Source organism: Catharus ustulatus, chromosome 1 (assembly GCF_009819885.2).
Source record: "Catharus ustulatus isolate bCatUst1 chromosome 1, bCatUst1.pri.v2, whole genome shotgun sequence".
Taxonomy (NCBI): Eukaryota; Metazoa; Chordata; class Aves; order Passeriformes; family Turdidae; genus Catharus; species Catharus ustulatus.
Window position 1 is genome coordinate 164,644,259 of NC_046221.1, and position 27,757 is coordinate 164,672,015.

The 27,757-nt window shown below is 58.8% G+C and overlaps 2 protein-coding genes across 2 annotated transcripts in view; one reads left to right on the forward strand and one right to left on the reverse strand.

The window, feature by feature from the left end:
• Positions 1 to 881, forward strand: part of LOC116994619 (5-oxoprolinase-like) — a 46,991-nt gene extending 46,110 nt beyond the window's left edge. Inside the window, exon 27 of the mRNA XM_033056464.1 lies at positions 580 to 881. Coding sequence (XP_032912355.1) covers positions 580 to 813 — 234 coding nt within the window. The 3' untranslated portion in view covers positions 814 to 881. The remainder of the gene's footprint in view (positions 1 to 579) is intronic.
• The window catches only part of LOC116994948 (erythroblast NAD(P)(+)--arginine ADP-ribosyltransferase-like), a 268,873-nt gene that overhangs the window by 149,137 nt on the left and 91,979 nt on the right, over positions 1 to 27,757 (reverse strand). The window lies entirely within an intron of this gene.

Consider the following 27,757-nt stretch of genomic DNA (forward strand, 5'->3'; position numbering starts at 1 on the left):
TCCCTAAAACAACTCCAAAATACCCCATAAATAACCTCAAAAATCATCCCAAAAATCATCCCCCAAAACAACCCCAAAAACACCCAAAAAACTCCAAAATAACCCCACAAACATCCCAAAACCCCCCAAAATATCCCCCAAAAAACCCCCAAAAAAACCCCAAAACCACCCCAAACCCACCCCAAATCCTCTGACCCCAAAACCCCCTGACACCCCAAAATCCCCCTGACCCTAAACCCTGACCCCAAAAATCCCCTGACCCCAAACCTGACCCCAAATCCCTGACCCTAAAAACCCCAAACCCCAAACACCTCAAACCCCGACCCCAAAAACCCCCCTGATCCCAAAAACCCCAAACCCCAAACCTTGACCCCAAATCCTGACCCCAAACCCCAAAAACCCCAAACCCTGACCCCTGATCCCAAACCTTGACCCCAAACCCTAAACCCTGACCCCAAACACTGAACACCTCAAATCCTGACTCCAAAACCCCCCTGACCCCAAACTTGACCCAAACCCTGACCCCAAACCCCAAATCGCTGACCCCTGACCCCTGACCCTTGACCCCTCTCTCCCCAGGACATTTTCCGCCTGCTGACCCCGGGCGGGGGCGGTTTCGGCCCCCCTGAGGAGGGGTCTGGGGGCGCCCCCCGGGACCCCCCGGACCCCCAGGACCTCTGGGCCCCCCGGAGCCCCCAGGAACCCCAAAACCCCCCCAAAAAACCCCAAAACCCCGGGGGCGCCCCCGCCCCACAAACCTTCCTGGAGCGCGGCAGCGTCTTCGAGTTCCGGCGGGCGCAGGAGGGAGTGTGACCCCAAAAACCCCAAAAAACCCCAAAAAAACCCCAAATCCCTGTGGGGTGACCCCAAAACAGCTGTGGGGTGACCCCAAAAATCCCAAAAACCTGCCATGGGGTGATCCCAAAATCCCCGCTGTGGGGTGACCCCAAAAATACCCCAAAAATCCCCCAAAATCCCAAAATCCATATGGGGTGACCCCAAAACAGCTGTGGGGTGACCCAAAAAAATCCCCCAAAATCCCTGTGGGGTGACCCCAAAAACCCCAAAAAAACCCCAGAAAACCCAAATCCCCCCAAAATCCCTGTGGGGTGACCCCAAAAATCGCTGTGGGGTGACCCCAAACCCTCTATGAGGTGACCCCAAAAATCCCCCAAACCCACTATGGGGTCTCCCCAAAAATTCCTGCGATGGGGTGACCCCAAAAATCTCTCAAAATTCCTGTGGGGTGATCCCAAAAATCTCCCCAAATCCCCACTATGGAGTGACCCCAAAAATCCCAAAAACTGCTATGGGGTGACCCTAAAAGCCCCCAGTAGGGGCTGACTCCAAAAATCGCTACAGGGTAACCCCAAAAATCTCTCAAAACCCCCACTATGGTGTGACCCCAAAAATCCCAAAAACCTGCTATTGGGTGACCCCAAACCCGCTATAGGGTAACCCCAAAAATCCCAAAATTCCTGCTATGGGGTGACCCCAAATATCCTCAAACCGCTATGGGGTGACCCCAAAAATCCCCCAAAATCTCCTAAAATCCCTATGGGATGACCCCAAACCCACTATGGAGTGACCCCAAAAATCCCAAAATCCCTATGGGGTGACCCCAAACCCACTATGGGGTGACCCCAAAATTCCCCACTATGGGGTGACCCCAAATCTCCCAAATCCCCACTATGGGGTGACCCCAAATATCCTCAAACTGATATGGGGTGGCCTCAAAAATCCCAAAAACCGTTATGGGGTGATCCCAAATGTCCTCAAACCGCTATGGGGTGACCCCAAAAATCCCCCAAAATCCCCGCCATGGAGTGACCCCAAAAATCGCTGTGGGGTGACCCCAAAAATCCCAAAATCCCCACTATGGGGTGACCCCAAAAATCCCCACTATGGGGTGGCCCCAAAAATCCCATAAACCCGCTATGGGGTCTCCCCAAAAATCCCCGCTATGGGGTGACCCCAAAAATCTCCCAAAATCCCTATGGGGTGACCCCAAACCCCACAGCTCTGCACTCCCGCTATGGGGCAGCCCCACATTGATACGCACAGCCCATAGGGCATCCCCCCCACACTCCTCTATAGGGCAGCCCCCACCCCTCTATAGGGGATCCCCCTCACTCCTCTATAGGGCAGCCCCCACTCCTCTATAGGGCAGCCCCTCACTCCTCTATAGGGCAGCCCCTCACTCTATAGGGCAGCCCCACTCCTCTATAGGGCAGCCCCCACCCCTCTATAGGGGATCCCCCACTCCTCTATAGGGCAGCCCCACTCCTCTATAGGGCAGCCCCACCCCTCTATAGGGCAGCCCCCACTCCTCTATAGGGGATCCCCACCCCTCTATAGGGCAACCCCACTCCTCTATAGGGCAACCCCACTCCTCTATAGGGGATCCCCCTCTCCCCTATAGGGCAGCCCCCCCCCAGATACGCACAATCCATAGGGCAGCCCCTCCCCCCCCGCTCCCCCCTTTAGGGTCTCCCCCAGTTCCCCCAATAAAGCTTCCTGCGCCCCCCAGCTCCTGCCTGGTGTTTTAGGGGGGGGGATGGGACCCCCAGGGACCCCCCCCAGCCCCATGGAGCCCCCCAGGGCTCTGCCCCACAGAGCTGGGGGAGGTGACCCAGCCAGTGACCCCAGACTCTGGGATTGGGGAGGTTCTGTGAGCCCTGGGGGCTGCGGCAGCCCCACAGGAGAGGCTGGATCGATATGGGGTGGGGGCAGATCAGGGCTGGATCAATAACAAATCAATGCCAGAGAAGTGCTGGATCAATACCAGATCAGGGCTGGATCAATAACAAATCAATACCAGAGAAGTGCTGGATCAATACCAGATCAGGGCTGGATCAATAACAAATCAATGCCAGAGAAGTGCTGGATCAATACCAGATCAATTCTGGATCAGTGCTGGATCAATACCGGATCCATACCAGATCAATACCAGACCAATGCTAGAACAATACTGTATCAATACCAAATCAATACTGGATCAGTGCTGGATCAATACTGAACCAATACTGGATCAATACTGTGCCAGTACTGGATCCCTGCTGGGTCAATGCTGGATCAATACAGAGGCAATGTCGGATCAATGCTAGATCAATACTGGATCAATACTGGATCAATACAGAGGCAATACTGGATCAATGCTGGTTTAATGCTGGATCAATATTCAATCAATACAGGATCACTGCTGGATCAATACAGATCAATATCAGATCAATAGTGGATCAATGCTGGTTTAATGCTGGATCAATATTGAATCAATACTGGATCAATACAGGATCACTGCTGGATCAATACAGATCAATGCTGGATCAATGCTGGGTTAATGCCCAATCTGTGCTGGATCAATTATTGGAATGATACCAGATCAATACAGGACTGATACCTGATCAATGCTTGATCAATGCTGGATCAATATTGGAATGATGTCAGATCAATACCTGATCAGTATGGGACTGATACCGGATCAATATCAGATCAATACTGGACTGATCTGACCCCAATATGGGATCAATGCTGGATCTATACTCGATCATTACTGGATCAATACGGCACCAATTGTGTCCCAATACCTGATCAATGCTGGAATGACACTGGATCAACATCAGATCAATACGGGACTGATACCGGATCAATGCCTGATCAATGCTGGATCAATGCTGGAATGACACTGGATCAATACCAGATCAGTACAGGACTGATACCGGATCAATGTCAGATCAATACTGGACTGATCTGACCCCAATATGGGATCAATGCTGGATCAATACCGGGTTGATCCAACCCCAATACTGGATCAATACCAGATCAGTACAGGACTGATACCGGATCAATGTCAGATCAATACCGGGCTGAACCGACCCCAATATGGGATCAATGCTGGATCAATACCGGGCTGATCCGGTCCCAATACTGGATCAATATCAGATCAATAATGGACTGATCGTGTCCCAATACCTGATCAATGATGGATCTATACCTGATCAATATTAGATCAATACATCACCAATCATGTCCCAAAACCAGATCAATGGCAGAATTGATCCTGGCCCAATACCTGATCAATACCCAACCAATAACTGATCAATACCGGATCAATACTGAATCAATACCGGATCAATACCGGATCAATATTGGACTGATACCTGATCAATACCTGATCAATATGGCACCAAGTGTCTCTCAATACCGGATCAATGCCAGTATTGATCCCGCCCCAATACCTGATCAATACCCGATCAATACCTGATCAATACTGGATCAATACTGGATCAATATGGGACTGATACCTGATCAATGCCCAATCAATACCCGATCAATACCCGATCAATACCCGATCAATACCGCACCAATCGTGTCCCAATACCGGATCAATGCCAGAATTGATCCTTCCCCGTGCCCAGCCGGGGTCAGAGGTCAGCGCTGTGCCCAGCCGGGGTCAGAGGTCAGCGCTGTGTCCAGCTGGGGTCAGAGGTCACTGGTGCCCAGCCGGGGTCAGAGGTCAGCCAGGCCCAGCCGAGGTCAGAGGTCAGAGGTCAGCCAGGCCCAGCCGGGGTCAGAGGTCAGCCGGGCCCAGGCGCAGCCGCAGCCCCACGGGCAGGTGGTCACTCAGAGTGGCCAGTTGGGTGATGACCGACAGCCCGGTCACCTTCTGTGGGGACACTGCGGTCAGCAGGGGTCACTCAGGGGTCACTGGGGTCACTCAGGAGTCACCAGGGTCAGCAGGGGTCACCAGGGTCAGCAGGGGTCACCGGGGTCATCAAGGTCACTGAGGTCATTGGGGTCACTCACGGTCACTACAGTCACTGGGAGGTCTCTAATGGGTCACCAAGGGTCACCAGGGGTCACTCAGGGGTCACTCAGGGTCACTCACTGGTCACTCATTGGTCACTCACTGATCATTGTGGTCACTCAGTGGTCACTCAGGGTCACTCACTGGTCACTCATTGGTCATTCACAGTGGTCACTCGGGGTCACTCAGTGTCACTCACTGGTCACTGGGGGTCACTGGGGTCAGTGGGGTCACTGGGGTCACTCACAGTGGTCACTCACTGGTCACTCAGGGTCACTCAGGGTCACTGGGGTTCACTCACTGTGGTCACTCACTGGTCACTCAGTGTCACTCAGGGGTCACTCAGGGTCACTCGGGGTCACTCGGGGTCACTCACTGTGCTCACGTCCGGCCTCCTCCTGACCAGCACCCTGTCCACTCTCCGGCCGTTCCACGGCCGCGGGGCCTGCGGGTCCTGAGCGCCGCTGGCCAGGATGGGAGCGGCCAGGAACTGACTCCGGCCACAGGGACAGGACAGCGTCCTGAGGGGACAGAGGGGACACAGTGACACAGGGACAGTGACACAGGGACAGGACAGCGTCCTGGGGGGACAGAGGGGACACAGTGACACAGGGACAGTGACACAGGGACACAGGGACACAGTGACACAGTGACAGGATGGGAGCGGCCAGGAAGTGACTCCGGCCACAGGGACAGGACAGCGTCCTGAGGGGACAGAGGGGACATTGGGGACAGTGACAGTGACACAGGGACAGGGACACAGGGACAGGGACACAGTGACACAGGGACACAGTGACAGTGACACAGGGACAGTGACACAGAGACACAGTGACAGTGACACAGTGACAGTGACACAGTGACAGTGACAGTGACACAGTGACACAGTGACAGTGACACAGTGACAGTGACACAGTGACAGTGACAGTGACACAGTGACACAGTGACAGTGACACAGTGACACAGTGACACACTGACAGTGACAGTGACACAGTGACACAGTGACAGTGACACAGTGACAGTGACACAGTGACACAGTGACAGTGACACAGGGACAGTGACACAGAGACACAGTGACAGTGACACAGTGACACAGTGACACAGTGACAGTGACACAGTGACACAGTGACAGTGACACAGTGACACAGTGACACAGTGACAGTGACAGTGACACAGTGACACAGTGACAGTGACACAGTGACAGTGACACAGTGACACAGTGACAGTGACACAGGGACAGTGACACAGGGACAGTGACACAGAGACACAGTGACAGTGACACAGTGACACAGGGACAGTGACACAGGGACAGTGACACAGTGACACAGTGACACAGGGACAGTGACAGTGACACAGTGACAGTGACACAGGGACAGTGACACAGAGACACAGTGACAGTGACACAGGGACAGTGACACAGGGACACAGTGACACGGACACAGGGACAGTGACAGTGACACAGTGACAGTGACACAGTGACACAGTGACACAGGGACAGTGATGCAGTGACAGTGACACAGTGACACAGGGACAGTGATGCAGTGACAGTGACACAATGACACAGGGACAGTGACACAGTGACACAGTGACAGTGACACAGTGACAGTGACACAGTGACAGTGACACAGTGACACAGGGACAGTGACACAGTGACAGTGACACAGTGACAGTGACACAGTGACACAGGGACACAGTGACACGGACACAGGGACAGTGACAGTGACACAGTGACACAGTGACAGTGACACAGTGACACAGTGACACAGGGACAGTGACACAGTGACAGTGACACAGGGACACAGTGACAGTGACACAGTGACAGTGACAGTGACAGTGACACAGTGACACAGTGACAGTGACACAGTGACAGTGACACAGTGACACAGGGACAGTGACACAGTGACAGTGACACAGTGACACAGTGACACAGGGACAGTGACACAGAGACACAGTGACACAGTGACACAGGGACAGTGACACAGTGACAGTGACACAGTGACACAGTGACACAGTGACACAGGGACAGTGACACAGTGACAGTGACACAGGGACACAGTGACAGTGACACAGTGACACAGTGACAGTGACAGTGACACAGTGACACAGTGACAGTGACACAGTGACAGTGACACAGTGACACAGGGACAGTGACACAGTGACACAGTGACAGTGACAGGGACAGGGACAGTGACACAGTGACAGTGACACAGTGACACAGTGACAGTGACAGTGACACAGGGACAGTGACACAGTGACAGTGACACAGTGACACAGTGAAAGTGACACAGTGACACAGTGACACAGTGACAGTGACAGGGACAGTGACAGTGACACAGTGACACAGTGACACAGGGACAATGACACAGAGACAGTGACACAGTGACACAGTGACACAGTGACACATGGACAGTGACACAGGGACAATGACACAGTGACACAGTGACACAGGGACACAGTGATACAGTGACACAGGGACACAGTGACACAGTGACAGGGACACAGTGACAGGATGGGAGTGGCCAGCAAGTGACAGCGGCCACATGGGAGGGACAGTGTCCTAAGGGGACATTGGGGACAGAGTGACAACACAAGATAAAGTGACACAGGGGACAGAGTGACACAGGACACGGTGGCACAGGGGACACGGTGACACACGCACGGATGGCTGTCCCCTCCCACCCTGTGCCCCCTCCCCACTGTCCCCAATGTCCCCATGTCCCCACAATGTCCCCACTGTCCCCAATGTCCCCAGTGTCCCCACTGCCCCCAATGTCCCCACAATGTCCCCAGTGTCCCCACTGTCCCCATGTCCCCAGTGTCACCTCGCCATCCTCTCGGGGGTGCTCACGGGCTCCTCGTAGATCTTGAGGCAGTCGAGGAGAGTCCCTGGGGACACGAGGGGACAAAAGGGACACGAGGGGACAGGGAGTGAGTGGGACCTTGGGGACACCTTGGGGACACGAGGGGACAGGGGGTGAGCGGGACCCTGGGGACACCTTGGGGACACGAGGGGACAGGGAGTGAGCGGGACCTTGGGGACACCTTGGGGACAAAAGGGACACGAGGGGACAGGGGGTGAGTGGGACCTTGGGGACACCTTGGGGACACAAGGGGACAGGGACATGGACAAGACCCCAGACATGGGGAGGGGACGGCAGTGTCCCCAAGGAGGTGGCACAGGGGTCCCTAGGGGTGACAGAGGTGTCCCCAGGAGGTGACAGGAGGAGATATTGGTGTCCTAGGGGTGACAGGAGGTGACAGAGATGACAGGATGTGACAGGGGGTGACACAGGTGACACAGGTGACAGCGGTGACAGGAGGTGACACAGGTGACACAGGTGACAGAGGTAACACAGGTAACACAGGTGACAGAGGTGACAGAGGTGACACAGGTGACACTGAGGTGACACAGGTGACAGAGGTGACACAGGTGACAGAGGTGACACTGAGGTGACAGAGGTGACAGGAGGTGACAGGAGGTGACACAGGTGACAGAGGTAACACAGGTGACACTGAGGTGACACAGGTGACACTGAGGTAACACAGGTGACAGAGGTGACAGAGGTAACACAGGTGACACAGGTGACACAGGTGACACTGAGGTAACACAGGTGACAGAGGTGACAGAGGTGACACAGGTGACACAGGTGACAGGAGGTGACACAGGTGACACAGGTGACACTGAGGTGACACAGGTGACAGAGGTGACAGAGGTGACACAGGTGACAGAGGTGACACAGGTGACAGGAGGTGACACAGGTGACACAGGTGACAGGAGGTGACAGGAGGTGACACAGGTGACACTGAGGTGACACAGGTGACAGGAGGTGACAGGAGGTGACACAGGTGACACAGGTGACACAGGTGACACTGAGGTGACAGAGGTGACACAGGTGACAGGAGGTGACAGGAGGTGACACAGGTGACACTGAGGTGACACAGGTGACAGCGCTGTCCCCACCGATGGCCCAGGGCTGGTCCTTGCCAGGCTCGAGCTGTGCGGGGTCGAAGAACTCCTCGAACAGGGGGTGGCCCTGGTTCGGGGCATCACCTGCGGGGACACCGGCCCTGTCACCTCCCCTGTGTCACCTCCCTGTCACCTCCCTTTGTCCCTGTCCCCCCGTGTCCCTCCTGGGCTTCCGTCTGTCCCTGATGTCCCCCGATGTCCCCCTGTCCTCCTGTGTCCCCCAATGTCCCTCCCCATGTCTCCTCTGTCCCTGCCATGTCCCCCCCGTGTCCCCAAATGTCCCCCAGTGTCCCTCCATGTCCCCCCATGTCCCCGTCGCTGTCCCCCCCGTGTCCCTGTCCCTGTTCCACTGTCCCCGTGTCTCCCTGTCCCTGTCCCCATGTCCCTGTCCCCATGTGGCCATCCCCCTGCCCCGTGTCCCCATGTCCCCGTCACTGTCCCCGTGTCCCTGTCGATGTCCCTGTCCCCGTGTCCCCGTCACTGTCCCCCCTCATGTCCCCCTGTCCCTGTCCCTGTGTCCCTGTCACTGTCCCCCCCCATGTCCCCGTGTCCCTATCCCCCTGTCCCCGTGTCCATGTCCCCGTGTCCCTGTCCCCGTGTCCCCATGTCCCCGTCACTGTCCCCCCTCCATGTCCCCATGTCCCTGTCCCCATGTCACTGTCACTGTCCCTCCCCATGTCCCCATGTCCCTGTCCCCCCGCTGTCCCCGTGTCCCCGTCACTGTCCCCCCCCATGTCCCCGTGTCCCTGTCCCCATGTCCCCGTCGCTGTCCCCCCCCATGTCCCCGTGTCCGTGTCCCCCTGTCCCCGTGTCCCCGTCGCTGTCCCCACCCCGGGAGCAGTTGTCGAAGTTGAGGTCCCCACAGAGGACATTGAAGGCCACCAGGTCCCCGGTTTTCTCCACTTCCTGCCGGAATTTCCGGAGCCAATCCAGTATGTCGGTCAGCTGGTCACCACGGATGGCGGCATCGGCTGGGACAGGGACATGGGGACATGGTCATGGGGACAGGGACATGGGGACAGGGACAGGGACATGGGGACAGGGACAGGGACAGGGACAGCTGCTGGTCACAGATGGCGGCATCGGCTGGGACAGGGACAGGGACATGGATGGGGACATGGGGACAGGGTCAGGGACATGGGGACATGGATGGGAACAGGGACATGGTGACGGGGACATGGGGACAGGGACACAGAGACACACGCGGGAACAGGGGGACAAGACCCCACAGAGCCAAAAGCCCCCCAGTGCCACCCCAGTGCCACCCCAGAGTTCCCCCAGTGTCTCCCAGTGCCACCCCAGTGTCCCCCCATGTCCCCCCAGTGTCCCCCCAGTGTCCCTCCAGTGCCACCCCATTGTCCTCCCAGCACCACCCTCCAGTGTCCCCCCAGTGTGCCTCAGTGTCCCTCCAGTGTCCCCATGTCCCCCCGTGTCTCCCCAGTGTTTCTCAGTGTCCCCGAGTGTCACCCCCACGTCCCCATGTCCCCCCGTGTCCCCCCCCACTGCTACCCCCGCGTCCCCATGTCCCCATGTCCCCCCCGTGTCCCCATGTCCCCCCCGTGTCCCCATGTCCCCCCCGTGTCCCCATGTCCCCCCTGTGTCCCCATGTCCCCCCCATGTCCCCATGTCCCCACTCACGCGCTGGCGCCTGCAGGTGGGTGCAGCTCAGGTACCCCAGGACGCGCCGGCCCCGCCGGGTCCCCAACAGCACCTGGGGGAGGGGACACCAACCACGTGTCACCTCACCTGTCCTTGTCACCCCCAGGTGTCACCTCAGGTGTCCTTATCACTCCCCAGGTGTCACCTCACCTGTGTCCATCACTCCCTAGATGTCACCTCACCTGTCCCTGTCACCCCCCACGTGTCACCTCACCTGTGCCTGTCACTCCCCAGGTGTCACCTCACCTGTGTCTATCACCCCCCAGGTGTCACCCCACCTGTCCTTGTCACCTCCCAGGTGTCACCTCCCCTGTCCTTGTCACCCCCCAGGTGTCACCTCACCTGTGCCCATCACCCCCCTGGTGTCACCTCCCCTGTCCCCATCACCCTCTCAGGTGTGCCCTCACCTGGGCCACCAGCAGCCCCTTGTTGGCCAGCGCGTCCTCGCGGGCGCCGTTGGGGAAGGGGTGGAAGCGCGCGGCCAGCAGCGGGTACCGGCTGGCCATCAGCAGCCCGCTGCCCAGCACGCGCAGGCGGCCACACCTGAGCCCGCCCGGGCCCACGCCCCACAGCAGGTACGGGAAGCGCCGGCCCAGCCGCCGGCGCAGCTCGTTGGCCGCGGCGGCGTCGAACACTTCCTGCAGGCACAGGAAGTCGGTGTCCGGCGGGATGTGGGTGCTCAGCACCGGGGGCATTGGGTCCGGCATCGTGATCTGCCACTCCGGCCTGGGGCCGGTTGGCGGTGATGGGGATGGGTCCGGGGCTGGGGTGGTCATGGGTGTTGGGTTGGTCATCATTGTTGGGTTGGTCATGGGTGTTGGGTTGGTCATGGGCGTTGGGTTGGTCATGGGTGTTGAGTTGGTCATGGGTGTTGTGTTGGTCATCGGTGTTGGGTTGGTCACGGGTGTTGGGTTGGTCATGGGTGTTGGGTTGGTCATCGGTGTTGGGTTGGTCATCATTGTTGCGTTGGTCATTGGTGTTGTGTTGGTTATCACCATTGAGTTGGTCATTGGCAAGTCCACCGTTGGCACTGAATCAAATGTTGGCCAAGAGTTGGCCATTATTGTTGGGTTGGTCATCGGCACCTCCAGCGTTGGCATGGAGTCAATGGTTGGCCAAGAGTTGGCCATTGGCGTTGGGTTCGCCATTGGTAACTCCATTGTTGGCACCGAGTCAAAGGTTGGCCAAGGGTTGCCCATCGCCGTTGGGTTGCCCATCACCGTTGGGTTGTCCATCGCTGTTGAGTTGCCCATCAATGTTGAGTTGCCCATCACCATTGGGTTGTCCATCCATGTTGAGTTACCCGTCTCTGTTGAGTTGCCCATCACCGTTGGGTTGCACATCAATGTTGAGTTGCCCATCGCCGTTGAGTTGCCCATCACTGTTGAGTTGCCCATCACTGTTGGGTTGCCCATCAACGTTGGGTTGCCCATCACCGTTGGGTTGTCCATTGCTGTTGAGTCACCCATCACCGTTGAGTCGCCCATCTCCGTCTCCACCCACTCCATCCTGTTGGCCACCGTTCCCGCCGTCCCGGTCACCATCGCCGTGTCCACCCCCAACTCTCGATCCTCCGTGCCGCCGTATCCCGATGCCCGTCCCCGCCGCGCCTCCAGCAGCCCCTCACGGTGTCCATCCGCTTCCTCGCCCGCTCCGGCCGCCAGCAGCCGCCCGATGGCCGCCGCTCGCCACCGTGTGCCGGCCAGGTTGCTGAAGCGCGCCAGCCCACTGGGCAGCAGGCACACGTTGGCGCTGACGAAGGTGAACCCGCGGTGGCTCCGTGGCTCCCATGGCTCAGCCACGGCCGCGGTGGCCGTGTGCTGCAGGACGAAGGGCTGGCGCCGGGCCTGGGCCGGTAGCCACAGCAGGAGGCCCAGCAGGGCCGGCGGCAGCGCCAGCAGCAGCGCCAGCGCCAGGACCGGCGCCGCCAGCACCCGAAGGGCCACGGCGAGGTAGGGCCCGGCGCGGTGCAGGCGCCAGTGTGCGCGCTCGGCCGTGGTCGGCTGCAGGGCCAGCAACAGCTCCGCTGACCAGTAGCCCGGGGTCAGCAGCGCTTCGGCCACCGCGGCCACCGCGGCCACGGTCCGGCTGGGGAAGGGAGAGTCCGGCAGGGTGGACGGCGGCGGCCACAGCATGGAGGGGGGGCAGGGCTCGGACACTCGGGGGGTGCGACCTGGGGGGGGAGGGGATGGTCGGGGGGAGGGGATGGGACCCCTCCCCCACCTTGGGGGTGTCCTGGGGGTGTCGTGGTCACTTCCTGTGGTCACAGTGAGACCCCTCCCCCACCCTGGGGGTGTCCTGGTCACCTCCTGTGGTCACAGTGAGACCCCTCCCCCACCCTGGGGGTGTCCTGAGGGTGTCGTGGTCACTTCCTGTGGTCACATTGAGATTCCTCCCCCGCCCTGGGGGTGTCCTGGGGGTGTCCTGGTCACTTCTTGCGGTCACAGTGAGACCCCTCCCCCACCCTGAGGGTGTTCTGGTCACTTCCTGGGGTCAGTCAGACCCCTCCCCCACCCAGAGTGTCCTGGGAATGTCCTGGCCACCTCCTGTGGTCACAGTCCGACCCCTCCCCCACACCGGGTGTCCTGGTCACCGTGGGAAAATCGGGACCGAGACCCCTCCCCCCCCCTCAGGGTTGTCCTGGTCACTTCCTGTGGTCACAGTGGGACCCCTCCCCCACCCTGGGGGTGTCCTGGTCACTTCTTGTGGTCACAGTGAGACCCCTCCCCCACCCTGGCGGTGTCCTGGTCACTTCCGGTGGCCGGAGTGAGACCCCTCCCCCCCTCCAGGGTGTCTTGGTCATCTCCTGTGGCCGGAGTCAGGCCCCTCCCCCACCCGGGAGTCGTGGTCACCGTGGGAAAATCGGGACCGAGACCCCTTCCCCCCCTCAGGGTTGTCCTGGTCACTTCCTGTGGTCACAGTGGGACCCCTCCCCCACCCTGGGGGTGTCCTGGTCACTTCCTGTGGTCACAGTCCTACCCCTCCCCCGCCTCGGGGGTCGCGGTCACCGTGGGAATGTCCCCCCCGATGTCCCCGTGGGAACCTCACATGGCCGGAGCCGGACCCGCCCCTCCCCCCCTCTCCAGCTGCCACCGTGGGAATGTCCCCAAGGGCCCGGCCCCTCCCCCCGAGCGGTGGCCGCGCTGGCCCCGGCAGTGGCCACCTGGGCCCCCTCACCTGTCCTGGGCTTCGGGGGGGGGCGGGGAGGGGCCAGCGGGACCCGCACGGGCTGAGAGCGGCCAGGTGAGCCCGGCCAGGTGAGCCCGGCCAGGTGAGCCCGGCCAGGCGAGTCCTGGCCCCTCCCCCCTTGACCAGGTGAGTCCTGGTCAGGTGAGTCCAGCACTCTGACCCTGCCCAGGTGAGCCCGGACTGGTCACTCCTGGCCCCTCCCCTTGACCAGGTCAGTCCAGACCAGGTGAGTCCCAGCCCCTGAGCCCGGCCAAGTGAGCCCAGGTGAGCCCAGGTGAGTCCTGGCCCCTCCCCTTAACCAGGTAAATCCTGCCCAGGTGAGTCCCGACCCCTGAGCCCAGCCAGGTGAGCCCAGGTGAGTCCCAGCCCCTCTCCCTGCCCAGGTAAGTCCTGACCAGGTGAATCCACCTCTCTGATCCTGCCCAGGTGAGTCCCGGCCCCTCCCCCTGCCCAGGTGAGTCCTGGCCGGGTGAGTCCAGGTGAGTCCCGGCCCCTCCCCCTGCCCGGACTGGCCCGACAGGTTCCCGGAAGCTCCAAGCCCTGCGGCCACAGCAGGGCCGGACATCGCACCTGGTGACAGCTCACCTGGGCAGGTGACCTCATCTGGGCTAATGACAGCTCACCTGGGCAGGTAAAAACCTCACCTGGGCAGTTAAAACTTTACCTGGGCAGGTAAAACCTCACCTGAGCAGGTAAAAACCTCACCTGGACTAATGACAACTCATCTGGGCCAACAAAACCTCATGTGGGCCAGTGACACCTCACCTAGGCAGGTAAAAACCTCACCTAGGCAGGTAAAAACCTCACCTGGGTAGTAACACCCGGGGCATACTGGGCATACTGGGCATACTGGGGATAGGATACTGGGCATACTGGGAGCACTGGGGATAGCACACTGGGAATACTGGGCACACTGGGAGTACTGGGGATAGCACACTGGGTATACTGGTCATAGTGGGGTTAGGACACTGGGCATACTGGGCATACTGGGGATAGGATACTGGGCATACTGGGCGTATTGGGAATAGGATACTGGGCATACAGGGAGCACTGGGCACAGGATACTGGGCATACTGGGGCAGGATACTGGGCATACTGGGGATAGGGCACTGGGAATACTGGGCATACTGGGTATAGAGGGGATAGGATACTGGGCATACTGGGAGCACTGGGGACAGGATACTGGGCATACTGGGCATACTGGGGCAGGATACTGGGCATACTGGGGATAGGGCACTGGGCATACTGGGCATACTGGGGATAGGATACTGGGCATACTGGGCATGCTGGGGACAGGACACTGGGCATACTGGTAGCACTGGGGACAGGATATTGGGCATACTGGGCATACTGGGAATAGGATACTGGGCAGACTGGGAGCACTGGGGACAGGACAGTGGCCATACTGGGCATACTGGGGATAGGATACTGGGCATACTGGGCATACTGGGGATAGGACACTGGGCACACTGGGCATACTGGGAGCACTGGGGATAGGTTACTGGGCACACTGGGGATAGCATACTGAGCATACTGGGAGCATTGGGGATAAGGCACTGGGCATACTGGGTATACTGGGGATAGAACACTGGGCATACTGGGGATAAGATACTGGCCATACTGGGAGCACTGGGGACTGGACACTGGGCATACTGGGAGCACTGGGGACAGCACACTGGGTATACTGGGCATATTTGGGATAGGATACTGGGCATGCTGGGCATACTGGGAGCACTGGGGACAGGTTACTGGGCATACTGGGCATACTGGGAGTACTGAGGATAGCACATAGGGCATACTGGGAGCACTGGGGACAGCACACTGGGCATACTGGGACTACTGGGGATAAGGCGCAGGGCATAATGGGCATACTGGGGATGATATATGGGGCATACTGGGCATACTGGGCATACTGGGGACAGGACACTGGGCATACTGGGCATAGGATACTGGGCATCCTGGGGATAGGATACTGGGCATACTGGGCATCCTGGGGATAGGATACTGGGCATACTGGCCATACTGGGAACAGGATACTGGGCATACTGGGCATACTGGGACAGGACACTGGGCATACTGGGAGCACTGGGGACAGGATACGGGGGATACTGGGAGTACTGGGGGCAGCACACTGGGCATACTGGGAGCACTGGGGACAGGAAACTGGGGATACTGGGAGTACTGGGGATAGGATACTGGGAGCGTTGGGGATAGGATACTGGGCATACAAGGAACACTGGGGATAGGACACTGGGCATACTGGGCATACTGGGGATAGGACATTGGGCATACTGGGAGCACTGGGATATCATACTGGCCATACTGGGAGCACTGGGATAGCATACTGGGCCATACTGGGAGCACTGGGGGTAGCATACTGGACATACTGGGAGCACTGGGGATAGGACACTGGACATACTGGGAGCACTGGGGATAGGACACTAGGCATACTAGGATAACATACTGGCCATACTGGGGACAGCATACTGGGCATACTGGGAGCACTGGGGACAGGGCACTGGGCATACTGGGAGCACTGGGCATAGGATAATGGGCATACTGGGCCATACTGGGAGCACTGGGAGCACTGGGATAGCATACTGGGCCATACTGGGAGCACTGAGACAGCATACTGGGCATACTGGGGATAGGATACTGGACATACTGGGCATACTGGCGGCACTAGGGATAGGATACTGGGCATACTGGGCGTACTGGGAGCACTGGGCATAGGGTACTGGGTATACTGAGTGTACTGGAGATAGGACATGGGCATACTGGGAGCACTGGGAGCACTGGGAACAGGACACTGGACATATTGGGCATACTGGGGATAGCACACTGGGCATACTGGGAGCACTGGGGTTAGGACGCTGAGCATACTGGGCATACTGGGGACAGGATACTGTGCACATTGGGCATACTGGGCATACTGGGGATAGGATACTGGGCATACTGGGCATACTGGGCATAGGATACTGGGCATATTGGGCATACTGGGGATAGGATACTGGGCATACTGGGCATACTGGGGATAGGATACTGTGCATACTGGGCATACTGGGCATACTGGGGATAGGATACTGGGCATACTGGGCATACTGGGGATAGGATACTGGGCATATTGGGCATACTGGGCATACTGGGGATAGGATACTGGGCATATTGGGCATACTGGGCATACTGGGGATAGGATACTGGGCATATTGGGCATACTGGGCATACTGGGGATAGGATACTGGGCATATTGGGCATACTGGGCATACTGGGGATAGGATACTAGGCATACTGGGCATACTGGGCATACTGGGGATAGGATACTGGGCATACTGGGCATACAGGGGATAGGATACTGGGCATACTGGGGATAGGATACTGGGCATACTGGGCATACAGGGGATAGGATACTGGGCATACTGGGCATACTGGGGATAGGATACTGGGCATACTGGGCATACAGGGGATAGGATACTGGGCATACTGGGTATACTGGGGATAGGATACTGGGCATACTGGGGACAGCACATTGGGCATACTGGGAGTACTGGGGATAGCACACTGGGTATACTGGGAATAGTGGGGTTAGGACACTGGGCATACTGGGCATACTGGGGGCAGGATACTGGACATACTGGGGATAGGGCAGTGGCCATACTGGGAGCACAGGGATAGCATACTGGGCCATACTGGGAGCACTGGGATAGAATACTGGGCCATACTGGGCCATACTGGGATATCATACTGGGCATACTGGGAGCACTGGGATAGCATACTGGGCCATACTGGGCATACTGGGAGCACTGGGATAGCATACTGGCCATACTGGGATATCATACTGGGCCATACTGGGAGCACTGGGATAGCATACTGGCCATACTGGCCATACTGGGAGCACTGGGATGTCATACTGGCCATACTGGGCCATACTGGGATATCATACTGGCCATACTGGGAGCACAGGGATAGCATACTGGGCCATACTGGTCATACTGGGATAGCATACTGGGCCATACTGGGAGCACTGGGATAGCATACTGGGCCATACTGGTCATACTGGGATAGCATACTGGCCATACTGGGAGCACTGGGATATCATACTGGCCATACTGGGAGCACTGGTATGTCATACTGGCCATACTGGCCATACTGGGATATCATACTGGTCATACTGGGAGCACAGGGATAACATACTGGGCCATACTGGGAGCACTGGGATAGCATACTGGCCATACTGGCCATACTGGGATATCATACTGGTCATACTGGGAGCACAGGGATAGCATACTGGGCCATACTGGGAGCACTGGGATAGCATACTGGGCCATACTGGGAGCACTGGGATAGCATACTGGTCATACTGGGCCATACTGGGAGCACTGGGATAGCATACTGGCCATACTGGGCCATACTGGGATAGTATACTGGTCATACTGGGCCATACTGGGAGCACTGGGATGTCATACTGGTCATACTGGGCCATACTGGGATAGCATACTGGTCATACTGGGCCATACTGGGAGCACTGGTGTCGCGGTGGCTCAGGCCGGATGTGCCACCTCCAGCCTGGGGACGGCCCCGACACCCACGGGGAGGAACCGGGCACCGGCCCAGTGCTCCCAGTATGTACCAGTATGTACCAGTATGGCCCAGTATGCTATACCAGTGCTCCCAGTATGGCCCAGTATGCTATCCCAGTGCTCCCAGTATGCCCAGTATGCCCCAGTATCCCCCAGTGTCCCCAATATCCCCCCAGTATCCCCAGTCCTCCCAGTACCCCAAATATTCCCAGGCCCCCCAGTCCTCCCAGTCCATCCCAGTATCCCCCCAGTATCCCCAGTCCTCCCAGTCCATCCCAATACCCCCAGTATCCCCAGTATCCCCATTCCCAGTCCCCCCAGTCCATCCCAGTATTCCCCAGTCCCCCCAGTATCTCCATTACCAGTCCCCCCACTCCATTCCAGTATCCCCAGTACTCCCAGTATCCCCATTCCCAGTATCCCCAGTATTCACAGTATCTCCAGTCCTCCAGTATCCCCAGTGTCCCCAGTCCTCCCAGTATCCCCAGTCCATCCCAGTCCCCCCAGTATCTCCATTCCCAGTTCATCCCAGTATCCCCGGTATCCCCATTCCCAGCCCCCCAGTATTCCCAGTATCCCCAGTCCTCCCATTATCCCCAGTATCCCCAGTCCATCCCAGTATCCCCCAGTCCATCCCAGTGTCCCCAGTCCATCCCAGTATCCCCCAGTCAATTCCAGTATCCCCCAGTCCATTCCAGTATCCCCAGTCCATCCCAGTATCCCCATTCCCAGTATCCCCAGTCCATCCCAGTATCCCCAGTCCCCCCAGTCCATCCCAGTCCATTCCAGTATCCCCCAGTGCCCCCAGTATCCCTATTCCCAGTCCTCCCTTTCCATCCCAGTCCCCCCAGTCCATTCCAGTACCCCCAGTATCCCCATTCCCAGTCCCCCCAGTATCCCCAGTCCACCCCAGCACCCCCATTCCCACTATCCCCAGTCCCCCCAGTCCATCCCAGTCCATCCCAGTCCCCCCAGTATCCTCATTCCCAGTCCTCCCAGTCCATCCCAGTATCCCCCAGTATCCCCAGTATCCCCATTCCCAGTCCCCCCAGTCCATCCCAGTATTCCCCAGTCCCCCCAGTATCTCCATTGCCAGTCCCCCCACTCCATTCCAGTATCCCCAATATTCCCAGTATCCCCAGTCCATCCCAGTATCCCCATTCCCCGTCCCCCAGTCCATCCCAGTATCCCCAGTATCCCCATTTCCAGTCCCCCCAGTCCATCCCAGTATCCCCATCCCCAGTCCCCCCAGTATCCCCAGTATCCCCAGTCCTCCCATTATCCCCAGTATCCCCAGTCCATCCCAGTATCCCCCAGTCCATCCCAGTTCCCCCAGTATCCCCATTCCCAGTCCATCCCAGTATCTCCAGTCCATCCCAGTATCCCCAGTATCCCCATTCCCAGTCCCCCAGTCCATCCCAGTCCATCCCAGTCCCCCCAGTCCATCCCAGTTCCCCCATTCCCAGTCCCCCCTCACCTCCTCCCTCCTCCATGGCCGCCATTCCCTGCCCGAGGTCGCCACCGCCACCGCCGGCTCGTGCCCGGGGGCCACCACAGCCCCGCGGGTGCCATCCCCTCCCCCAGGTGACATTCCCCTCCCCCAGGTGACATTCCCGTCCCCCAGGTGACACCGGTGACATTCCTGTCCCCCCGCGTGGCCAGCGCAGGTGTCCCGCAGGTGGCCCCAGGTGTGGCCGGACCGGTTGTGCCGGTGGCCACGGGGACAATGGCGGGGACAGGAGTGGCTTGGCTGGCACAGGAGGGGCGGTGGCACCGTGTCCTTGTCGCTGTCATTGTCATTGTCCCCTTCCTGTCCCGTGTCCTTGTCGCTGTCCTTGTTCTTGTCCCCATTCCTGTCCCGTGTCCTTGTCGCTGTCCTTGCCATTGTCCTCATTCCTGTCGCCCTGTCCCTGTCCCCTCCCTCTCCCTGTCCCTGTGTCCCTGTCCCCTGTCCCCTCCCTGTCCCCATGTCCCGTGTCCTTGTCCCCTCTCCCTGTCCCCTCTCCCTGTCCCCTGTCCCTGTGTCCCGTGTCCTTGTCCCCTCTCCCTGTCCCCTCCCTGTCCCCGTCCCCTCCATTTCCTTTTCCCGCCACCGCAGCGAGTGGCCCCAGGGTGGCACGGAAGGTGACAGGAGGTGACAGGGAGGTGACAGGGAGGTCACAGGGAGGGGACAGGGAGGGGACACCCCCCGGCCACCCCCAGCCCCCCCAGGTGACCTCACCGTTTGTCCCCAACCTCGCCGTTTGTCCCCTGTCGCCGTCCCCGCCGGAGCCGAAAGGGAAAGTGGCTGAAAGCGAAAGGAAAAGAAACGGGAGCGGCGCGAGCCCTCCCAGTACAGACCAGTACGGCCCAGTATGGCCCTGAGCCCACCCAGTACAGACCAGTATGGCCCTGAGCCCTCCCAGTACAGACCAGTACAGACCAGTATGGCCCTGAGCCCTCCCAGTACAGACCAGTACGGCCCAGTATGGCCCCGAGCCCTCCCAGTACAGCCCTGAGCCCACCCAGTACAGCTCTGAGCCCTCCCAGTACAGACCAGTATGGCCCTGAGCCCACCCAGTACAGACCAGTACAGCCCTGAGCCCTCCCAGTACAGCTCTGAGCCTTCCCAGTACAGACCAGTACAACCCTGAGCCCTCCCAGTACAGCCCTGAGCCCTCCCAGTACAGACCAGTACAGCCCTGAGCCCACCCAGTACAGCTCTGAGCCCTCCCAGTACAGCCCTGAGCCCTCCCAGTACACACCAGTACGGCCCAGTATAGCCCTGAGCCCTCCCAGTACAGCCCTGAGCCCTCCCAGTACAGACCAGTATGGCCCAGTATTGCCCTGAGCCCACCCAGTACAGCCCAGTACAGACCAGTACAGACCAGTACAGCCCTCACACCTCCCAGTTTGCCCATGCCCCCCATATTGAGCAGACCAATCCAGGTGTGTGCCAGGTGTGTGCCAGGTGTCATTCCAGGTGCTGTGCTGGGTGTGTGTCCGGGTATGTACCAGGTGTCATTCCAGGTGCCATTCCAGGTGCTGTGCTAGGTACCAGATGTGTGCCAGGTACCAATCCAGATGTGTGCAGGTGTGTGCCAGGCATCATGCCAGGTGTCATTCCAGTTGTGTGCCAGGTGCCATTCCAGGTGTCATTCCAGGTGCCAGATGTGTGCAGGTGTGTGCCAGGTGTGTGCCAGGTGTCATGCCAGGTGTCATTCCAGTTGTGTGCCAGGTGTCATTCCAGGTGCCGTGCCAGGTGCCAGGTGTGTGCCAGGTGCCAATCCAGGTATGTACCAGGTGTCATCCCAGGTGTGTGCCAGGTGTCATTCCAGGTATGTACCAGGTGTCATCCCAGTTGTGTGCCAGGTGTCATTCCAGGTGCCATGCCAGGTGTGTGCCAGGTGCCAATCCAGGTATGTACCAGGTGCCATCCCAGGTGTGTGCCAGGTGTCATTCCAGGTATGTACCAGGTGTGTGCCCGGTGTGTGCCAGGTGTGTACCAGGTGTCATTCCAGGTGCCAGGTATGTACCAGATACCATTCCAGGTGTCATTCCAGGTGCCAGTGCCAGGTGTCATTCCAGGTGCTGTGCCAGGTGTGTGCCAGGTGTCATTCCAGGTGCCATTCCAGGTGCCAGGGTCCAGGTGCCTGGTGTCATTCCAGGTGTGTGCCAGGTGTCATTCCAGGTACCATTCCAGGTGTCATGCCCTGTCCCACCTGTCCTCCCCCAGGCCCCACCATGGGCCTGCAGGAGCAGCCCAGGCCACACCTGGGGGTGGGGCAGGAACGGATCAGTGACCAAACCAAATCAATGCCGGGGCAATAACGATCGGCATGGTCATTGTCACCGGCATTGTCATCGTTATTGTCACTGTCATCGTATTGGATCTGGCATTGTCATTGTCACTGTCATCGTCATTGTCACCATCATTGTCATTGTTATCGGCATCAGCATTGTCATTGTCATCATTATCATAATTGTCATCGTTATCGGCATCGCATTGTCATTGACATCGTTATTGTCATCATTATCATCATTGTCATCGTTATCAGCATTGGTATTGTCACTGTCACCATCATTGTCACTGTCATTGTCATTGTAATCATTGTCATTGTTATTGTCATTGTCATCGTATTGGCATCGGCATTGTCACTGTCACCGTCATTGTCATCATTATTGTGATCGTCACCGTTATCGGCATTGTCATCATTATTGGCGTTATTATTGTCATTGTCATTGTCATTGTCATTGTCCTTGTCATTGTCATCATCACCGTTATCATCATTGTCATCGTTACCGGCATTGCATCATCATTGTCATTGTCACCATTATCATCATTGTCATCATTATTGGCATTGTCATTGTCATCATTATTGTCATCACTGTCATCGTTATCATCATTGTCATCGTTATTGGCATTGCATCGTCATTGTCATTGTCACCGTTATCATCATTGTCATCATTATTGGCATTGTCATTGTCATCATTATTGTCATCACTGTCATCGTTATCATCATTGTCATCATTATCGGCATTGCATCGTCATTGTCATTGTCACCGTTATTGTCATTGTCATCATCACCATTATCATCATTGTCATCGTTATCGGCATTGCATCGTCATTGTCATTGTCATCATCACCGTTATCATCATTGTCATCGTTATCGGCATTGCATCATCATTGTCATTGTCACCGTTATCATCATTGTCATCATTTTTGCATTGTCATCATTATTGTCATCACTGTCATCGTTATCATCATTGTCATCGTTATCGGCATTGCATCAACATTGTCACCATTATTGTCATTGTCACCATTATTGTCATTGTTATCATCATCGTTATCATCGTTATCGGCATCGCATCGTCACCGTTATTGTCGTTGTCATCATCACTGTCATTGTCATCATCATTGTCATCGTTATCGGCATCGCATCGTCATTGTCATCATTATCGGCATTGTCATCGTTATCATCATTGTCATTGTCACCGTCATCATTGCAAACAAACCTCAAAGCGAAATGTCCCTGTGTCCTGTCCCAATGTCCCCTCATGTCCCACCCCAATGTCCCTGTGTCTGTCCCTGTGTCCCAATGTCCCCCACCCCAATGTCCCTGTGTCCTGTGCCTGTGTCCCAATGTCCCCCACCCTAATGTCCCTGTGTCCTGTCCCTCCATGTCCCACCCCAATGTCCCTGTGTCCTGTCCCTGTGTCCCCCTGTCCCCCACCCCAATGTCCCTGTGTCCCTCCGTGTCCCCCTGTCCCCTACCCCAATGTCCCTGTGTCCTGTCCCTGTGTCCCCTCATGTCCCACCCCAATGTCCCTGTGTCCTGTCCCTGTGTCCCAATGTCCCCCACCCCAATGTCCCTGTGTCCTGTCCCTGTGTCCCCCCATGTCCTGGAGAGGTCCCAGGTGTCCAGGGGGGGACACACGAATGTCCAGTGACATCCCAGGTGTCCGGGGGGGTCCTGAGGGGGGGGTCCCAGAGGTCTCCCTGAGGGGTCCCAAATGTCCAAGGGGGTCCCAGGGGGTCCCAGGTGTCCGGGGCTGTCCAGGGGGGACACACGAGTGTCCAGTGACATCCCAGGTGTTTGAAGGGGTCCTGAGGGGGGGAGGGGGGTCCCAGAGGTGTCCCCGGAGGTCCCAAATGTCCAGGGGGGTCCCAGGGGGGTCCCAAGTGTCTGGGAGGGGACACAAATGTCCGGGTGGAGGGGGTCCCAGCTGTCCAGGGGGGTCCCCAGGGGGTCCCAGGTGTCCGGGGCTGTCCAGGGGGGACACACGAGTGTCCAGTGACATCCAGCTGTCTGGAGGGGTCCTGAGGGGGGGGTCCCAGAGATGTCCCCGGGGGTCCCAAATGTCCAGGGGGGTCCCAGGGGGGTCCCAAGTGTCTGGGAGGGGACACAAATGTCTGCGGGGGTCCCAGAGGTGTCCCAGGGGGTCCCCAGAGGTGTCCCAGGGGGTCCCAGGTGTTCGGGGCTGTCCAGGGGGGACACACGAGTGTCCAGTGACATCCCAGGTGTCCGGGGGGTCCTGAGGGGGGAGCCCCAGAGGTGTCCCCGGAGGTCCCAAATGTCCAGGGGGGTCCCGGAGGGTCCCAGGTGTCCCAGGGGGGTCCCAGGTGTCTGGGAGATGACACAAGTGTCCCAGGGGGAGGGTCCCAGGGGGTCCCAGGTGTCCGGGGTGTCCCAGGGGTGTCCCGGGTGGGGTCTCAAGTGTCTGGGAGGTGACACAAGTGTCCCGGGACAGGGTCCCCAGGGGGTCCCAGGTGTCCAAGGTGGTCCGGGGGAGGTCCCTGGGGGTCCCAGGGGTGTCCCAGGGGGTCCAAAGGGTGTCCCAGGAGTGTCCCAGGTGTCCCAGGGGGGGTCCTGGGGGTGTCCCCGAGGGTCTCAAGTGTCTGGAAGGGGACACAGGAGTCCGAGAGGAGGGACACGAATGTCCAGGGGGGTCCCAGATGTCCAGGGGGGGTTCAGGTGTTCAGGGGGGGAAGGGTCCCAGGGTGTCCCGGGGGGTCTCAAATGTCTGGGAGGTGACACAAGTGTCCCGGGACAGGGTCCCCAGGGGATCCCAGGTGTCCAGGGGGTTCCTGAGGGGGCTCCCGGGGGTGTCCCCGAGGGTCCCAAGTGTCTGGGAGGGGACACAAATGTCTGCGGGGGTCCCAGCTGTCCAGAGGGGTCCCCAGAGGTGTCCCAGGGGGTCCCAGGTGTTCGGGGCTGTCCAGGGGGGACACACGAGTGTCCAGTGACATCCCAGGTGTCCGGGGGGTCCTGAGGGGGGGAGGGGGGTCCCAGAGGTGTCCCCGGGGGTCCCAAATGTCCAGGGGGGTCCCAGGGGGGTCCCAGGTGTCTGGGAGGGGACACAGGTGGCTTGGGAGGGGACACAGGAGGCTTGGGAGGGGGTCCCAGGTGTCCCAGAGGTATCCCAGGGGTATCCCAGGGGTATCCCAGGGGGGTCCCAGGGGGTCCCAGGTGTCCCGGGGGGGTCTCGGGGGTGTCCCCGAGGGTCTCAAGTGTCTGGAAGGGGACAAAGGAGTCCGAGAGGAGGGACACGAATGTCCGGGGGGGTCCCAGATGTCCAGGGGGGGTTCGGGTGTTCAGGGGGGGAAGGGTCCCAGGGTGTCCCGGGGGGTCTCAAATGTCTGGGAGGTGACACAAGTGTCTCGGGACAGGGTCCCCAGGGGGTCCCAGGTGTCCAGGGGGTTCCTGAGGGGGCTCCCGGGGGTGTCCCCGAGGGTCCCAGGTGTCTGGGAGGGGACACAAATGTCCGGGTGGAGGGGGTCCCAGCTGTCCAGGGGGGTCCCCAGGGGGTCCCAGGTGTCCGGGGCTGTCCAGGGGGGACACACGAGTGTCCAGTGACATCCCAGCTGTCCGGGGGGTCCTGAGGAAGGGGTCCCAGAGGTGTCCACGGGGTCCCAAATGTCCAGGGGGGTCCCAGGGGGGTCCCAGGTGTCTGGGAGGGGACACAGGTGGCTTGGGAGGGGACACAGGAGGCTTGGGAGGGGGTCCCAGGTGTCCCAGTGGTATCCCAGGGGTATCCCAGGGGGGTCCCAGGGTGTCCCAGGAGTGTCCCAGGTGTCCCAGAGGGGGTCCCGGGGGTGTCCCCGAGGGTCTCAAGTGTCTGGAAGGGGACACAGGAGTCCGAGAGGAGGGACACGAATGTCCGGGGGGATCCCAAATGTCCAGGGGGGTCCCCAGGGGGTCCCAGGTGTTCGGGGCTGTCCAGGGGGGACACACGGGTGTCCAGTGACATCCCAGCTGTCCGGTGGGGTCCTGAGGAGGAGGTCCCAGAGGTGTCCCCGGGGGTCCCAAATATCCAGGGGGGTCCCGGGAGCTCCCAGGGGGGTCTCAAATGTCTGGGAGGTGACACAAGTGTCCCAGGACAGGGTCCCCAGGGGGTCCCAAATGTTCAGGGGGGTCCCAGGTGTCCAGGGGTGTCCCGGGGGGGGTCCCAGGTGTCCAGGGGGGGTCCCACGTCCCCCCCGTGTCCCCATAGAACAGCGGGGGTTTCTCTTTGCCTCCCCCCCCCGGCAGGAATTTGTCACCTCTCGAGGACACTTTGTCACCGCGGCCGGGACAAAGTGGAGCCGTGTCCGGGGACAGCTGCCAGACCCCCCCGGCCCCAGAGGAGCGAGATAAGGCCCCACCCCCCCTGTCCCGATATAGCAGCGACAGGGCCGGGCTGTCACCACCCCCAGGTGTGGGGACACTGCCCAGGGACCCGCGGGCCGGCCCCATGGAATCCCCAAATATGGGATTGTCCTGCCCTATAGAATCCCTAAATATGGGATTGTCCTGCCCTATAGAATCCCTAAATATGGGATTGTCCTGCCCTATAGAATCCCCTAAATACGGGATTGTCCTGCCCTATAGAATCCCCTAAATACGGGATTGTCCTGCCCTATAGAATCCCCCAAATATGAGATTGTCCTGCCCTATAGAATCCCCCAAATATGGGATTGTCCTGCCCTATAGAATCCCTAAATATGGGATTGTCCTGCCCTATAGAATCCCCTAAATATGGGATTGTCCTGCCCTATAGAATCCCTAAATATGGGATTGTCCTGCCCTATAGAATCCCTAAATATGGGATTGTCCTGCCCTATAGAATCCCCTAAATACGAGATTGTCCTGCCCTATAGAATCCCCTAAATACGGGATTGTCCTGCCCTATAGAATCCCCTAAATACGGGATTGTCCTGCCCTATAGAATCCCCTAAATACGGGATTGTCCTGCCCTATAGAAACCCGAAATATGGGATTGTCCTGCCCTATAGAATCTCTAAATATGGGATTGTCCTGCCCTATAGAAACCCCTAAATATGGGATTGTCCTGCCCTACAGAATCCCCTAAATGAGACCCCAACCCCCGCTATGGGGGGATTATGGGGGGGCTCAGCCCCCTCGGCCCCACAGAGACATCACGAGGGGGAGGGGAAGGGAGGGGGGAAGGGGAGGGGTGAGGCCGCCCCTCCCCCACATTTATCAGCCCCCTCTCCCCCCTCCCCCCGCCCCAGCGCCCTATAAAACCTGTGGGGCCGCGGGGCTGCCCCAGGTGCTGCTGTGGGGCACGCACGGACGGTGAGGGGCGTGTGGGGTGGGTAGGGGTCTCTGTGGGGTGCGGGGGGCTCTTTATACGGTGCCTGGGGGTCTGTGGGTTGGGTTATGGGGTGCTCAGGGGGTCTCTATGGGGTGCACGGGGGTCTGTGGGTTGTATGGGAGTTTGTAGGGTGGGTTTTGGGGTGCACAGGAGTTTATGGGGCACAGGGTGGGTTGTGGGAGGCGTGGGGCTTTCTATGGGGTACCCTGGGGTCTGTGGGGCACACATGGTGGGGTCTCTGGGGTTTTTGGGGTCTCTGTGGTTTTCGGGGAGGGTCTATGGGATTTAGGATTCTGTGGAGTTTTTGGGGTCTATGGGGCACAGGGGAGTCTGTGGGGGGCACAGGGATCTGTGGGGCGCACACGGAGGGTGTCTGTGGGGTTTTTGGGGGGTCTCTGGCGTTTTTGGGGTTTATGGGACCCCGGGCTCTGTGGGGTTTTTGGGGGGATCTGTGGGGGTTTTGGGGTCTATGGGGGGTATACA